Source organism: Pocillopora damicornis, chromosome 2, assembly GCF_964200805.1.
Source record: "Pocillopora damicornis chromosome 2, jaPocDami1.2, whole genome shotgun sequence".
Lineage (NCBI taxonomy): Eukaryota > Metazoa > Cnidaria > Anthozoa > Scleractinia > Pocilloporidae > Pocillopora > Pocillopora damicornis.
This window is the reverse complement of record NC_142671.1, coordinates 33902253-33914956: the sequence shown is the minus strand read 5'-3', so window position 1 is coordinate 33914956 and position 12704 is coordinate 33902253. Positions and strand designations below refer to the sequence as shown.

Genomic DNA, 12704 nt, shown 5'->3' with positions numbered 1-12704 from the left:
AAAAAATATAGATCCATGTGTAAATGCTTTTGATTGCAGATGGAAATATGTACAATGTTGCTTGGTTGATAATCAATAATGTTCTTGTAGAAGATCAAATCACCGGACAACGCAATACACTTATTTATTGCTTACAGTTCACAATTATTTGCGGTCAGTTTTCAACAGTTTGTATGATACTCATCAACCAGTATAATTAAATTTGCAGACTAAAAAACCCCTTATTTGATTAAGAGTAAAAAAAAGTAAACAGTGCATGTCGGTTTTCAATTCCTGATGGATGCTATCGGCGTGAGCTTCACTTTAACAGAGAAATCTGAAATCGCTTACCTCAGCTCTATGTGTTCCATGCCGTAAGAAGCACAAGAAAAAAGTTGATGATAGTGAGTCTTGGCCGAGACAAGAAGAATCAGAGAAGAATCTACGGTCCCAAGAAACGCCACTTTTAAACACGAGACAACTAAGGTAAATTGAATAAGGTGGTATTGGTTTTTATTGAAAACTATGGTTCAGATTATAAGATACGCGAATTACTCTGCCCACCGATTTTTTCTTACATTCTGTTAATAAAAAATTTCAGTAATTATTAAGGCTTTCTTGTTGATCGTCTTAATAGTAACAGTTTCCAGGCTCCGAGGGGAGCAAAAGAGAGAACAATTTTCTGTGTAGTTAGGTAAGGCAACGTGCCAGCTTTATACTTCATCCAGCGTGATAAAGATGATGATGACAACAATGGGTAAAAGCACCGTCTGCTAATAATGACGATTATCATAGTTATAAACAAATCTCAGTTATAGTCCTGAAAAAAATCTTAAGGGGTCCTTTGAACCATCCACTTCATCTTGCCAGAAGTCAAAGTTGCCTACATTCATTCTAAGGTTCGAGCGATTTTACGAAGAATTTTCAATCCCGGTGTGTTGCGCGCGTGTGTTTCTATTGATAGAAAAAAATCTGCACGTGCCATAAGTTAAAAGAACGTGTCAGCTGAATGAATCAAATCTCTATCATTTTTCATACATTCTTGGGAACAGCAAAAATGACCTAGAACAAACATTCTAAGTATAGTATTCATTCCGTGCAATATGGGGCATAAATAAAGCGTTCTGTTTGAAAAGACATTTTACTTTATACCACTGACGACAAGCAAAAATGTCATACGGGTACCCCGTTTAAAAATATATATTGATAACTCTGTTAATTAATAGCAGTTCTAATTTAAAGGAGAAAGTTATGAGAATAAAATAAAAGTTGTCTGTACCACGAAGCATGCCTCCACTGTTTAGACTGGGAGTGCTAAAGCTTTTTAAGCATGTATTCGAATATCTTATGACGATAAGCCCGTCACCCACCCCACCCGCGTTATACTGTTTTCACTCAGCGGCTAGTCAGCGGTCACGTTCATGAGGTAAACATGGCCATCGCTTCCTGGTCACCGTTCTTGTCGATCAGAAAATCAAAATACCAGCGTGATATTGCCTCGAAGATGAAGCAGTTATGTTATTTGACTCGTACTTCACATTCGAGTCGAAGCTTAGGTGGCACAGGTTATTTCTTATGGTGGAATCGACGAGGAGAAGTCGAACACTAGTTGTAGTGTTTGAATCGGAAGAAATGGTCGCATGGGATGTAGGAATGGTAAGTTTAACGAACAATTTCAATGAAAGTAAAATTCATTTGAATTGCTTTCGTATGTATTTTTGACGGTTTTAGATCTACCTGCTTGATTTATATCTGCCACGCTTCATGTTGACAAGTCCCTCAAAATGACGACCAAACTTGGAGATTGCCGAAAATTAGGTAAGCTCACCGAGTTATAAAGTTTTCGTAAAGGTCGGCCCGCAAAGTTTTTTTCTGCAGTTACCTTTTCCATGGCACCTACTTCCTAGCTATGTTAGTTGAATCAGTTAAGAACGCCTCACTTTTTCAATAATTTACCTTGAATTTGATCGGTTTTGGTGTGTGTGACTTAAGCGAACCGATAAGGTGTCATTCAAGTCTTCTTGTTTGCTTGATTGAAACGTGATGTTCATGAAAGTCGCCTCGATGGATAAGATAGAGTTAATATACATGGCTGTGGTATTTTTTTTTTTTTTTTTTTTTGCTGAGTTCCGAATTTTTTTGTAAATTGTTCTCCAAAGTTGTCTCAAATTAACGTCTTGAAAAGTGTCACTACAAGCCTTCGAGTAAAATTTAATTTCCGTAAAACTCTGAAAAATAAAGAGATCCGATCAAACGGATTGTGGTTTTAGAATAGGTACATGAATGTCTTACAACACATAAGAAACGAGCGAAATCCGTGTCTCAAGCAAAATCGAGGGGACCGCTCATACAGAGACTCTCTTAATTAGAAACACATATTCCGTGCACATCTAGATATCAGCAATTTCGCTGCAATTCTAGCTACGAGCAAATAATCATAACGGCCATAGAATCAACCAGAACACTGATGGCCAAATAATATTTGTCATTAATTCTAGAATAAAAGTTAGCGTCTTTACAGAACGTTTAAATTTTGACAACTTTGATCCGTGGCGATCTTTTTTAAGGAAATAAAACTTAATATCAAATAAATTCTGTTTATTTTGTAACTTTCTCTAAGGGGGTCTCCTTATATCTCATTTTCGTAGAGGAAAAATGGCTCTAAGCTGAAGGGATTAATGGACATAAAATGTGACAATAGGCAGACCGCTGTATCGATAAAATTTTGAAGATAGTTTAGAGACGTGTCTAAAATTTTGGTAAGACGTTAGTTTCCTGAGTATGTACAAATACTTTTAAACTTATCTATAATACTTAAAATGGTAATATACTGGAGGCAACCTACGAATGAGTCATAACAGACTTCCGTAACTATAGTTAAAATATTTCTAGACTAGCCGGATAATTTCTATAAGTCATGCTACATTCACGTGTAAGTGAAGCTGTAGTTGAAACTTTATTGTGCATCATATTCGATTATACAAGTTAGTGGCATCAGAAATTGCTGGTAGTCTGCCGTGATCAGCACAGTCTATTCCTCGTGACAAGCTAAGAATAAGGGATCGTATTGAAATTTAATTCGACATTTTGAGGCGACAAGCTTTATCTGCAAGTTATAATCCGTGTGTTAAATATCAATGAGCGCTGTATGTTATCCGTAAACAATAAACATCTTATTGAAAAATGGATCGAGTTGTGTTCTCCGTGGAGGCATTTATTTCTAAAAAACGACATTTCATAAATTAGGCGCCTGATGAACTATAGCCATGAAGCGAATCATTTCGCTTAGAAGGTCGTTCGACATATACTTGTACTTGGTGAAAATTCTGCTTTTTATCTCCTCGTGCGATGTTCGAAAAATTTTTCACAAAGTTAATGTACCATTACAAAGGAAAACGACGCCATTATTTTTTCATAATAAGGGGTCGAAGCTTCATCTCCGTGCGTTTAAGCGAATAATAAAGTCCTTTGAATCCTTCCCAGCAAACTCCATCGGCGTATGAGGTATATGCCCCACCATGGTAGATGCCGTTGAGATTCGAATTATGGCAACGGTTGTACCACCAAGCACCTTTGAACCTCAGAGCACAGTGATATTTGGGATTTTTGTCGTTTTCGTTATCTTTGGTCGAAAACTGCATCCCACTAGAAACATGAACGAGAGTAAGGAAAAGATCACATACATTAACCGTATGAGTCACCCTTTGTCATAAAATATACGCTACTATTTCGAGCATCACTACCCCCTCCTTGTGATTACCGTCGAGTTATATTTAAAAAGTTTCATGAGCCTCGAGTTAGTTCACACGAGAGTATAAATGAAAGAGGTCAAGGAAAAGGTTTGGCTGTGATGGACACAATAAGGAGAATCTTCCTAAACTAATAACCTCTGTTGTCGACTTTTCCCCTATTGTCATTTCACGTGTTTCTCACTTCAGAACATAAAGAGGTTTCAGAATCAGAATATTACTTCGCCCAGAATAGTTATTGCTAGCCGATTACTTTCCTTCTTTTTAATAACAAATTGTTGCATTAACTGTTATGATAGAAAAGCGGTAAGTGCCTCTTGGCTTTACCGCCGAAGATCTGTTGATCGAAATACGTCACGATCTCACCAACTAGTGTGTAGCCGTTGAAGAAGTTCAAAGAGTTGACTGACTTAGCTTATATCGCTTTTTAACATAGCTAGTAAATTTGTTTAATCAAATTCAATTGCGCGAGCGTGCTTCATATTCCTATTGTGCACGCTCATGACGTCAGCAAACATATCCTTCGAGAAAAAAATTTTCCATCGGGTTGAAAATGTTATAAAACAATTGGTTCATACGTTAGCTGTGCGTTCATCGAGATATGAAGCACTTGGGAAGTTAAGAGAGCACTCAAGAAGCTACGCATCTTTCGTGCTCTCCAAACTTCCCGCGAGCTTCATATCTCGATGAACGCACGCTGCAGTGTTAATCAATTGTTAATTAAGTCTCGTTCAGATTTGATTTACCTTAGAGGTTGTTTCTCAAGCATGGAGTCACCAGCTGTGCCAGAATATCCTCCAATCAAAAGCCTGTACTTATCAGCCTCGTCTGCCACCTTAAAAGTAGTATACTCGGCGTAGGTGATGTTCCCTTCAAAGTCTTCCAGCTCAACTCTCAGCATGACGTCATCAGAGTCTGTCAAATGATGAAGATTATCGTTTCCAAGCCAGAACTCGCTATTAGGATTTCCAAAGCCGTATTTGTAAGGTTCCCATCCTAGAAAAAAATCTACAGAGCCGTCTAAACGTCTCTGAAAAACGGTCCAACCTCCACCATCTGTATTCATGTCACACAACACTTGCACTGGTTTTTCCCCATCTGGATTGATGGTGTATACGCCACTGGAATTCCAACCGTCTCGAAGCAGTTCAGCGCAGCTGTCTGGCCCTATAGCTATGAAATGGTACAAAAAAATAAGCAAACTAACAAACAGACATAGAAACAAGTATACAAAAATACATAACTCAATTTGCCGAGTAAAATGCTCCGTACTAAAGACAATAAAAAATGCCGACTAGAAGGGCACGTGACTCATAAACACAACTTATTAGTAGTTGTTCTTAAGATTATCGCGAGGATTGTAGTTTCTTTCGAATGCTTAAAAAAGTATGTTCGATACTTGTGTCTTTCGCCTCCTTCCAGTGGTGGTCCTCACTAGCTACCACGATGCGCCTGAAATTCAGTAGGGGGTCGGGGAGAGTAATCCTTAATCAGGAGGCCATGGGTTCAACATTCGTTTAAGCCATCTAAGTAATTTCTCGGAGTATGCCTGTGTTACTGCTAAAAAAAATTACATAATCGTCTTTTGCTGTTTGAATTCCTAAATTTTCAAGGCCAAACTATACATGTGACAATTCCAACACTAACCGCAAGTTGGTCCTCTGAAGCCATCTTTACATTTGCATCTCGCGTTGCCATCTTGATAGTTGGGGATACAGATTCCTTTTCCGCCACAAATGGAACCGCTTGTCTCACAAGAACTCTATATTTGGAAAGATGCCAACTCAATGCAAGCGCTAACAGATTTGAACTTTAAATCCTCAAATCCAAATAAGGTGAAATTTGCAAACAACCAAATTGTGTATTGTTTTCTCCTAACATTTCTTTGGTGCTGCACTCAGCATGCATCGGAAAACTTTTTTGTGCAAGAAAACAACAAACAGATGTTGGATGACTTCTTTTTTTCAACTGAGTTGATAATGTGAAGGGGCCAACTTAAATAAAATTGTGACCGCCAATTCACATTATCATCTTAGTTGATATAATTAAATTATCTTGTGATATCCCACCGTCACATCACTAAAGTTTCCTTAGAAGCGTATCCGCCTTAAAAATTGAATATTGATTACTCAGGCAGCTCTGTAACTTGAATTGCTAAATTTTTTTCGCACAAGGAGTGATTTTTATCTTTAGATATTTAACCATCGATATGCTAATGTCTTTTAATGAAAGCTGAATGTAAATGACTGTAATTGGTAAAGTATACATTGAATCAGAGAATTTTTTTTTTTTGAAAAAAATTAATACCACCTGAAGAATTTACTTTCTATTGTAACCTATCTTTTTCTACGTTGTACCCAATTACACAATACCTGTATTCCCCTGTAGGAAAATTCGTCATCTTGAGAGAAATTGTCCACTGCAGCAAATCGATCAGAGTCGCTTAGTTGACATTTGAATCTTTTCCCGTCTTCTGCCGGTCCAAAATTGTAAGACAGGCAACGGCTTTCATCTACACATTGCAGCTGGCAAGCATCTTCTGATTCCTCTTCTGTCTCCTTGATAACCCTCCCAAGAAGCTTACGTCCTTTAATCTCTGCCGCAAAGTTTACAGCACGTAAATCATTTGTTTTCATTCGACCAAGTCCTGATACCAACGTTACAGACAAAGCGATTAAGGGCCAGAACAAGAACATGTTATGTGTTCGTTGAATTGAATGTTGACACAAATTTCGACTTGTGCACTGTGAATCTCTCACTCCAATTCCTGGTCGACTCACATGATTTATTCATTGTTATGGTTTCAATAACAGTTGTTTCAACAGTCATGTATCTCAAAAACACTTACCATTCTTTTCTAATTAACTCTCAACGGTGTTCAAAGATTTGTCAAAAGTTAAACGTATGCGTGCTTGGTAAACACGCCCTCCCGTCGACATAAACTACAGCATATTTGAAATATGCTTTTAATTTCGCGAGATCTCTCTTTAAAAAAAAGGTTGGTCACGTGGTTACCAATTGAACTTAAAAAGGTCCTGATCAATTTTTATGTGTAATTGCTGGAATCCTTCATTATTCAATTGCTTCAAAATAATAGAATAGGTCAACAAAGACTGTTTTTGTTTGAATTTAAATATAATAGAGGATAGAAAGAGAAGCATTCAAAAATGTAACGTAAAATTTTTCAATTCTTTTCTTTCAACTAAAGCTTTGGGTTTGATTTTTTAACTAAGCGTTGGGATCGAAGGACATTATTTTTCAATCACCAAAGCTTGCATAGGACACAGAATCTTGTTATGTGGTTCATCGCAATTTCAAAGCAAACAAAAAATTTCGTATCTTTCGCCATATTTTAACAAATAAAGACCTCTTGAACTCAAGGAAGAGTGAAAGCACCAGAATTATGTAACTGATTTTCTGTGTTCGGCCTTTCGTTTTTTGCTTAGTTTAGTTTTCGTGTTCTACTGGCTTTTGTTAATTAGTCTCAAATTGTGTACTTTGTCTCTTTTGTTTTTTTGCTTTTGATGGCTGAGAATAGATATGGTGCGTTCAGAATAGATGTGTGAATAGATAGGGTGAAACAAACTTTTCATCAAATATTTCGTTACTGCAAATTTACGCGGTCATCAAATGTCGCTTAAACATGGAAAAGACAAAAGGGAAGAACGCTCTTTAAACGTCCGACTTTCCAAGCACAGTCCCCTATTTCGAGAATCTGGGATAATTTCATGCAGCTACATGTTTGTTTTGCTTTAGGGAAAAATGATGAAGGTTCTTCCCGTGCCAGCTGCTTAGAAAATTTTTGAAGGCGAAGCAGTGCACAGGAAAGAACCATTTGGATGACTAAGCGAAAAAAAAAAACACATCTAAGGCGGAATAAAGTTTTACAAAATGAGTCAGCCGATTTCTGGTTCACAAACAAGAGTAATCTGTCGCTCCTGTCCCGTTTTTAAGTTATAGAAATATTTATCTAGGTTAAGTGCTAAAACTTTACACACATTCTAAACTGATTTTGCGTCAGTAACACTTTTTAAGTGATCAAATTCTTTAAAGGAAACTCGTGCCCATCAAAAGGGTTAGTTCGTCAATACTCCGTTCGTTTTCAAGAGAAATTGCAAGACATACGTAAGGAGAATCAAACATTTCATCGCTTCATCTGTCGGTCATCAAGCGACGTTTAAAGAAGCAAAAGGAAGAACGAAGGAACGAAAGACAACTTCTTTCACCTCCCACACACAGCGTCGGGATGCAGGCATAAATCTATGCAGCTACGTTTCGCCAGGGAAAAACGGGAAAAAACTGCTTCCTATGCCAAGAGGTTAAAAAGCGTTTGACCGTGAATCAGCACAGAGATGAGGACCAATTATGCGCATGAGAAAAAGTTGCTTTTTTAGACTTTATTTTCACTACTGCTTATGTAGTGTTCATTACCGCGAAAATCACTCTCACCTCATCCATACTGTTTAAGCCAATTTACCGTCTGAGTCAATCTCTATCCTGTTATAAGCTTGCATGAAAACAAGCATATTTATGAACATAATCTTCGACAATGATTATCAAGCAGATGGACCTTAGAGAACTAAGGCTACAACGTCACTTTCTTTAGTCGAAAATTATAAAAACATATACGGAGACCACAAAAAAAAAAAATGAATTCGCATAACTGAGCAAAAGCAAAACACAAATAGACCACTAATTAAACTTCATGAAATGAGTCAGCAGATTTTTGGTTTACTGACGTGAGAAACCGCTCGCATCTATCACGTTTTAGGGCATCATATTGATCCTCTTTGGAGACTCAAACTTCAGAAAGACGAGTTACATTTAAAGCTGATTTTGCGTCATTAACAATCGTTAAATTGTTATAAGGAAGACACGCATGCCAACCATATAAATCAAGCAAAGTTTTTAAGGATAGGATTCTTCATTACTTCGTTTAGCTTCCAGGAAAAAGAATTGTATATAAAGTTCGGTTACCTTACAGGAATAAGACGGTAGTTTGATTCTTCTGAACGTTTTGGCAACTTCCATAGTTGTGACGAGTCAAACCATTACGTACATGAATTCCTTTAATTTTCATAATTCTAAATTAATTTGCGAAGCATTATTTAAGCTGTCAAATCTTGTGGTCAGCCTGACCACAAGACCGCACAACAAGGAAACACCTGCTTGGAGGAACATGACTTTTGGCACGTTCCAGTACCACATTACTTACTTGTTACTCTTATCCTCAATGAACTTAATCCACTTAAGCCTGCTGGCGTTTTTATTTCAAAATTGATGATGCACGAACCTAGTTTCTGTAAGAGGCGGAAAAGCTAATCCATTACAGTAGACACATCTAAGAATAATAGACATCCGAGTCTAAGGATTCTGGTTGCGGAAAAAAAGGGTTATTAAAATGCTAATAATGCACTCAGAAATACTTTATTTATCATAGAACCCCAAAAATCAGTCAGTTGTTTTATTTGATAAATCGTGATCACATCAAAACTGTAAAATCTTTTTCTCCTTAAAAAGTAGCAAAGCAACAATTAAATAGTGACGAGCTGGCAAGAAATATAACAAAGAACAATTCTCATTAGGCTTATGGGCGGCAAAGATGTGACGCGTTTGTGGGGGAGTTAATGACATAAATTGAGCCAGATGAAAATTGGCAAACGAATTCAAAACTGCAATTGGTCAAGATCAGAGCATACGACAGCGATGCGGCGAAGTATTGTAGTAGCGTCGATTAATGAAATTTATGGCAGAGGAGGTACAAATTCCAACTACTGTCGTTTCAAAGGAAATTTGTAAATGGATGGTTTCTTTGTGGGTTATAATGTGTAATGTAACCACTACCTTTGTATCTATTCCACTAATTGGCCACACCAACAGAATTCTATTCATCTGTTATTCCATTAAATTGTCTCAAACCCACGCAGACGCCTCATATCGATCTCTTTTAGGTGATATCCGGCCACAGGAAACCTGATCTTTAATCTTATTTTCATCAAATAGTTTTATACAAACAACAACATTGGTAATGAATCAGCATTGCTTTAAAACCATGGAACTATTCCTGTAATCGTTGTTTGATAAAAAATCAATCCCTGATTCGCATGAAATAGCTGAAAAAGAAGCATCTCCTTAGATCATGATAACACGAGCAAAGGTGTCAATGTTGTTTCAGTCTGCATAAAAAGGTTTTCAGGTTTAAGTTACCTTTGGTGTTGAACCACTTCAATGAACAAGTTCCGTGTTGAGCCTTTCGTTCGCCATGTTTCCAGAAAGGCCGCAATTAATTTGAAGGCTTTTCTAACTAGATAGAGTAAAACCCTTTGTAAAAATCTAAATAGCTCAAAGTTATTTACAAATCTGGTTATTTAGAAATTTTTTTATTTACTCCAAAGACTACAGCTCACCCTTTTTATGTCTTCGTTGTGTTTTTTTTTTAATTAGTATTATTTTCCTCTATATTGTACGAAAATCAAATGGCGCGCGAAGAGTAATGGTAACATAGAGAAATTAAGACATTTCGTATCGTTCGGAACAAAATTTTGAGATAAATAATAGTCCATCCACGATGCAACTGCATTTAACAAAGTTTAACACAACTTAAGGACACCAATAAATTTGTAAAGGAGAACGAAGTATCAGAAGAGAGACAAATAAACTCAACCATTGATAGCCGCGCAAGAATCGACCGTGGCGAGCGTATAGTCTACTTCATATCCTGATTTAGCCCTGTTCCTGTACCATCTATTCCCTATAACTATTCCATTTCAAAGCAAACAAAATGACAATTGACATTGCTTAAATGATCGTATCTTGAAGTTCATGTTACTATTCGCTTTACAGGCGAGTTGGCAATTACGATGCACCTCATTTATCGTTTATCCGTCTCGAGTAGACACATCAACTCTGTTTTTTTAAATCACCAATAAACTGCAGTGTCAAACAATTTTCACTATATGTTTAAGCCAGTTTGCTCTTGTTGGGGCTGAATAATGTGTTACATGCTTCTGGTAATAGGAAATTAAAATTTCAAAATACTCTGTCAGAAGCCTCTAATAACTTTAATTTTACTTATTCAGCGATTTCAACCATACATAGCAACAACTCAAGTAAAAAATAAAAATATCTTCTGCCAAAAATGAACTTTTAACAAACTTTGATACGCAGGAATTATTACATTCATTTAAGTGTTTTCTTCTGTTCCTTGGAAAAGACCCCAAGTTAGTGGACCTCGTCTAGTTGCCAAAGGAGAAGGAAAATGTTTAAACCTTGGGTTCAAAGTAAAAATATATTGTAAAAGATTAATATTGTTCAAAGTCAAGTAATAATAATCATTACCATAAACAGTGGCCAAAGTACATAATAGGCAAATGTTCAAAAGCCCTCCCTTCCAAATAACTCACCGAATAAAAGGCTTCAAGAAAGTGAAGTAAAAGAACAGAGCGCATTTAGCCATTTTAGTATTTCTTTATTACCGTGATCCTTCTGCCGTCAAGGCAAAGAAGTTTAACAAAATCACGCGGCAACGGCAACGGCAACGTCACTAAACATGAGATTTACTTAGCAGAACAATAGCTGTGCACGTGCGTTCTAAATTTTTTGCGTCCTCAGCAAAACAACAACACGACATGACCAACCTTCGCGTTGAAAAACACTGTGTTACATATTTGGTTTCGAGATAGTTTTGACGGCGAGAAACAAACCACATGACCTAAGAGTATCGCGAGGATCGTAGATAAAACATAAGTTCATTTGTTAAACGACGTTGTCCAAATAAGTTCTATGTCAAACGTGTGTGAATTTACAAATTAAAAAAACGTTAATCCCTCGAAATTCTTAGATGTGATTAAAAAATAATTCCAGTAATTTTCTAGAAGGAAGACGTTTCTAAATTACCGGGAACCGCAGCGCAATCTGCAATCTTGGAAAAGGGAAGTGATTGGTTTTTCGTGGAAGAAACTTAGCCTTTTGCATGGAATGATCCCTGATCAAGACTGAATCGAGCTCCATTCCCTCTCAAATGAATTTGCCAAAACGTTTTTACAAATTAAAAAAAGGATGCTTAAAAAAACATCCAGAATTATGAGAAATATAACATTCCATTCGATTTCTTTCTGATAAAATTATCGCCAAGATTCTACCAGAAAGTTTTGCTTTTTGCGATAAATCCATGAGCGATCCGGTTTGATGCAGTTGCCGGTAAACCAATATCGTCAGCTGATCTAAATGATCAAAGTTCTACGTCCTCTGACTAAGGGTCAATAAACACGACAAAACTTGTTCACAAAATAATGGACAGTTTCCATTCATATTGTGCAGAAGCCTGTTTGCTTATGAGACCAAGACTCGAACACGTAGCTTTTCCATCAAGCTTAAACATCGCGATGATGTCTCTGAAAGAGTCATTTACTCTTTGGAAATTGCTATAGTACTCTACGATTATATGTGAACAGCACCAGTCAGGTGCATGTTTGGATGATTGGTTGCGCGTGAATCCCAGATACCCGCTGGAATAAAAACCGTGACGATGACGAAATTTGTCTTTGCAGCGTACATTTGGAAGGAACCATTTGCAATAAAACTGGAATAAATGTTTGACAGCCTTACATGTTGCTTGAAAGTTAATTTTAAGGATTTCTGTTTTTGATTTTAAAACTAATAAAGAATAAATGAACTAAGAAATGCACTTGTGATAGGCTCTTGAAGATTGTCAATCATTTTAAGCAATGATTGATTTAGGAAAACAAGAATTGGCCCTCAGAAGCGGGGTAGAATTTTTGTTTAGAACCAACAACTCACTGAATAACACAAATTATATCTCTCTTAGTATTTCGTAAAATTCTACAGTGAAAATGAATGATTTAAAACAAAGATTGCCATTCTTACATCTGAATTATCAATCGTGCAAATCGAGACCAATAATTTTCCGTAATTCTATTATTTGTTGCTTTTAATGAGGTTATTATTGAAATCACT

The 12704-nt window shown here is 36.7% G+C and overlaps 1 protein-coding gene and 1 long non-coding RNA gene across 5 annotated transcripts; both read right to left on the bottom strand.

Annotated features, from left to right (window-relative positions):
* Positions 1-2566: 2566 nt before the first annotated feature.
* LOC149050986 (ryncolin-1-like) lies at positions 2567-10122 on the bottom strand. 4 transcript variants are annotated; one of them, XM_089197387.1, is made up of 5 exons: positions 8706-10122; positions 6101-6375; positions 5376-5490; positions 4475-4901; positions 2567-3624 (listed from the first exon to the last, which is right to left on the bottom strand). In XM_089197387.1, exons 2-5 carry the CDS (start codon positions 6362-6364, stop codon positions 3384-3386), a joined length of 1047 nt encoding a protein of 348 aa, XP_089053513.1. In that variant the 5' UTR covers positions 6365-6375; positions 8706-10122; the 3' UTR covers positions 2567-3383. The 4 variants fall into 4 exon arrangements, with proteins under 4 accessions (XP_089053513.1, XP_089053514.1, XP_089053515.1 ...); XM_089197388.1 differs by having other exon boundaries at positions 6101-6324; positions 8706-10116; XM_089197389.1 differs by having other exon boundaries at positions 6101-6324; positions 8711-10116.
* A 644-nt stretch (positions 10123-10766) lies between these two features.
* LOC113670071 (uncharacterized) lies at positions 10767-12403 on the bottom strand. Its single transcript, XR_003446134.2, has 2 exons — positions 11132-12403; positions 10767-10996 (listed from the first exon to the last, which is right to left on the bottom strand). It is a non-coding gene; the product is annotated as an uncharacterized LOC113670071 (long non-coding RNA).
* Between the last annotated feature and the right edge of the window lie 301 nt (positions 12404-12704).

Coding starts and splice junctions, on each gene's coding strand:
- LOC149050986 (XM_089197385.1), bottom strand. CDS start 6,424: ATGTTCTTGTTCTGGCCCTTAATCGCTTTGTCTGTAACGTTGGTATCA. Junction 5,491..6,100: donor TTTCCTACAGGGGAATACAG/GTATTGTGTAAT, acceptor TTCCAAATATAG/AGTTCTTGTGAGACAAGCGG. Junction 3,625..4,474: donor CTTGAGAAACAACCTCTAAG/GTAAATCAAATC, acceptor TCATGTTTCTAG/TGGGATGCAGTTTTCGACCA.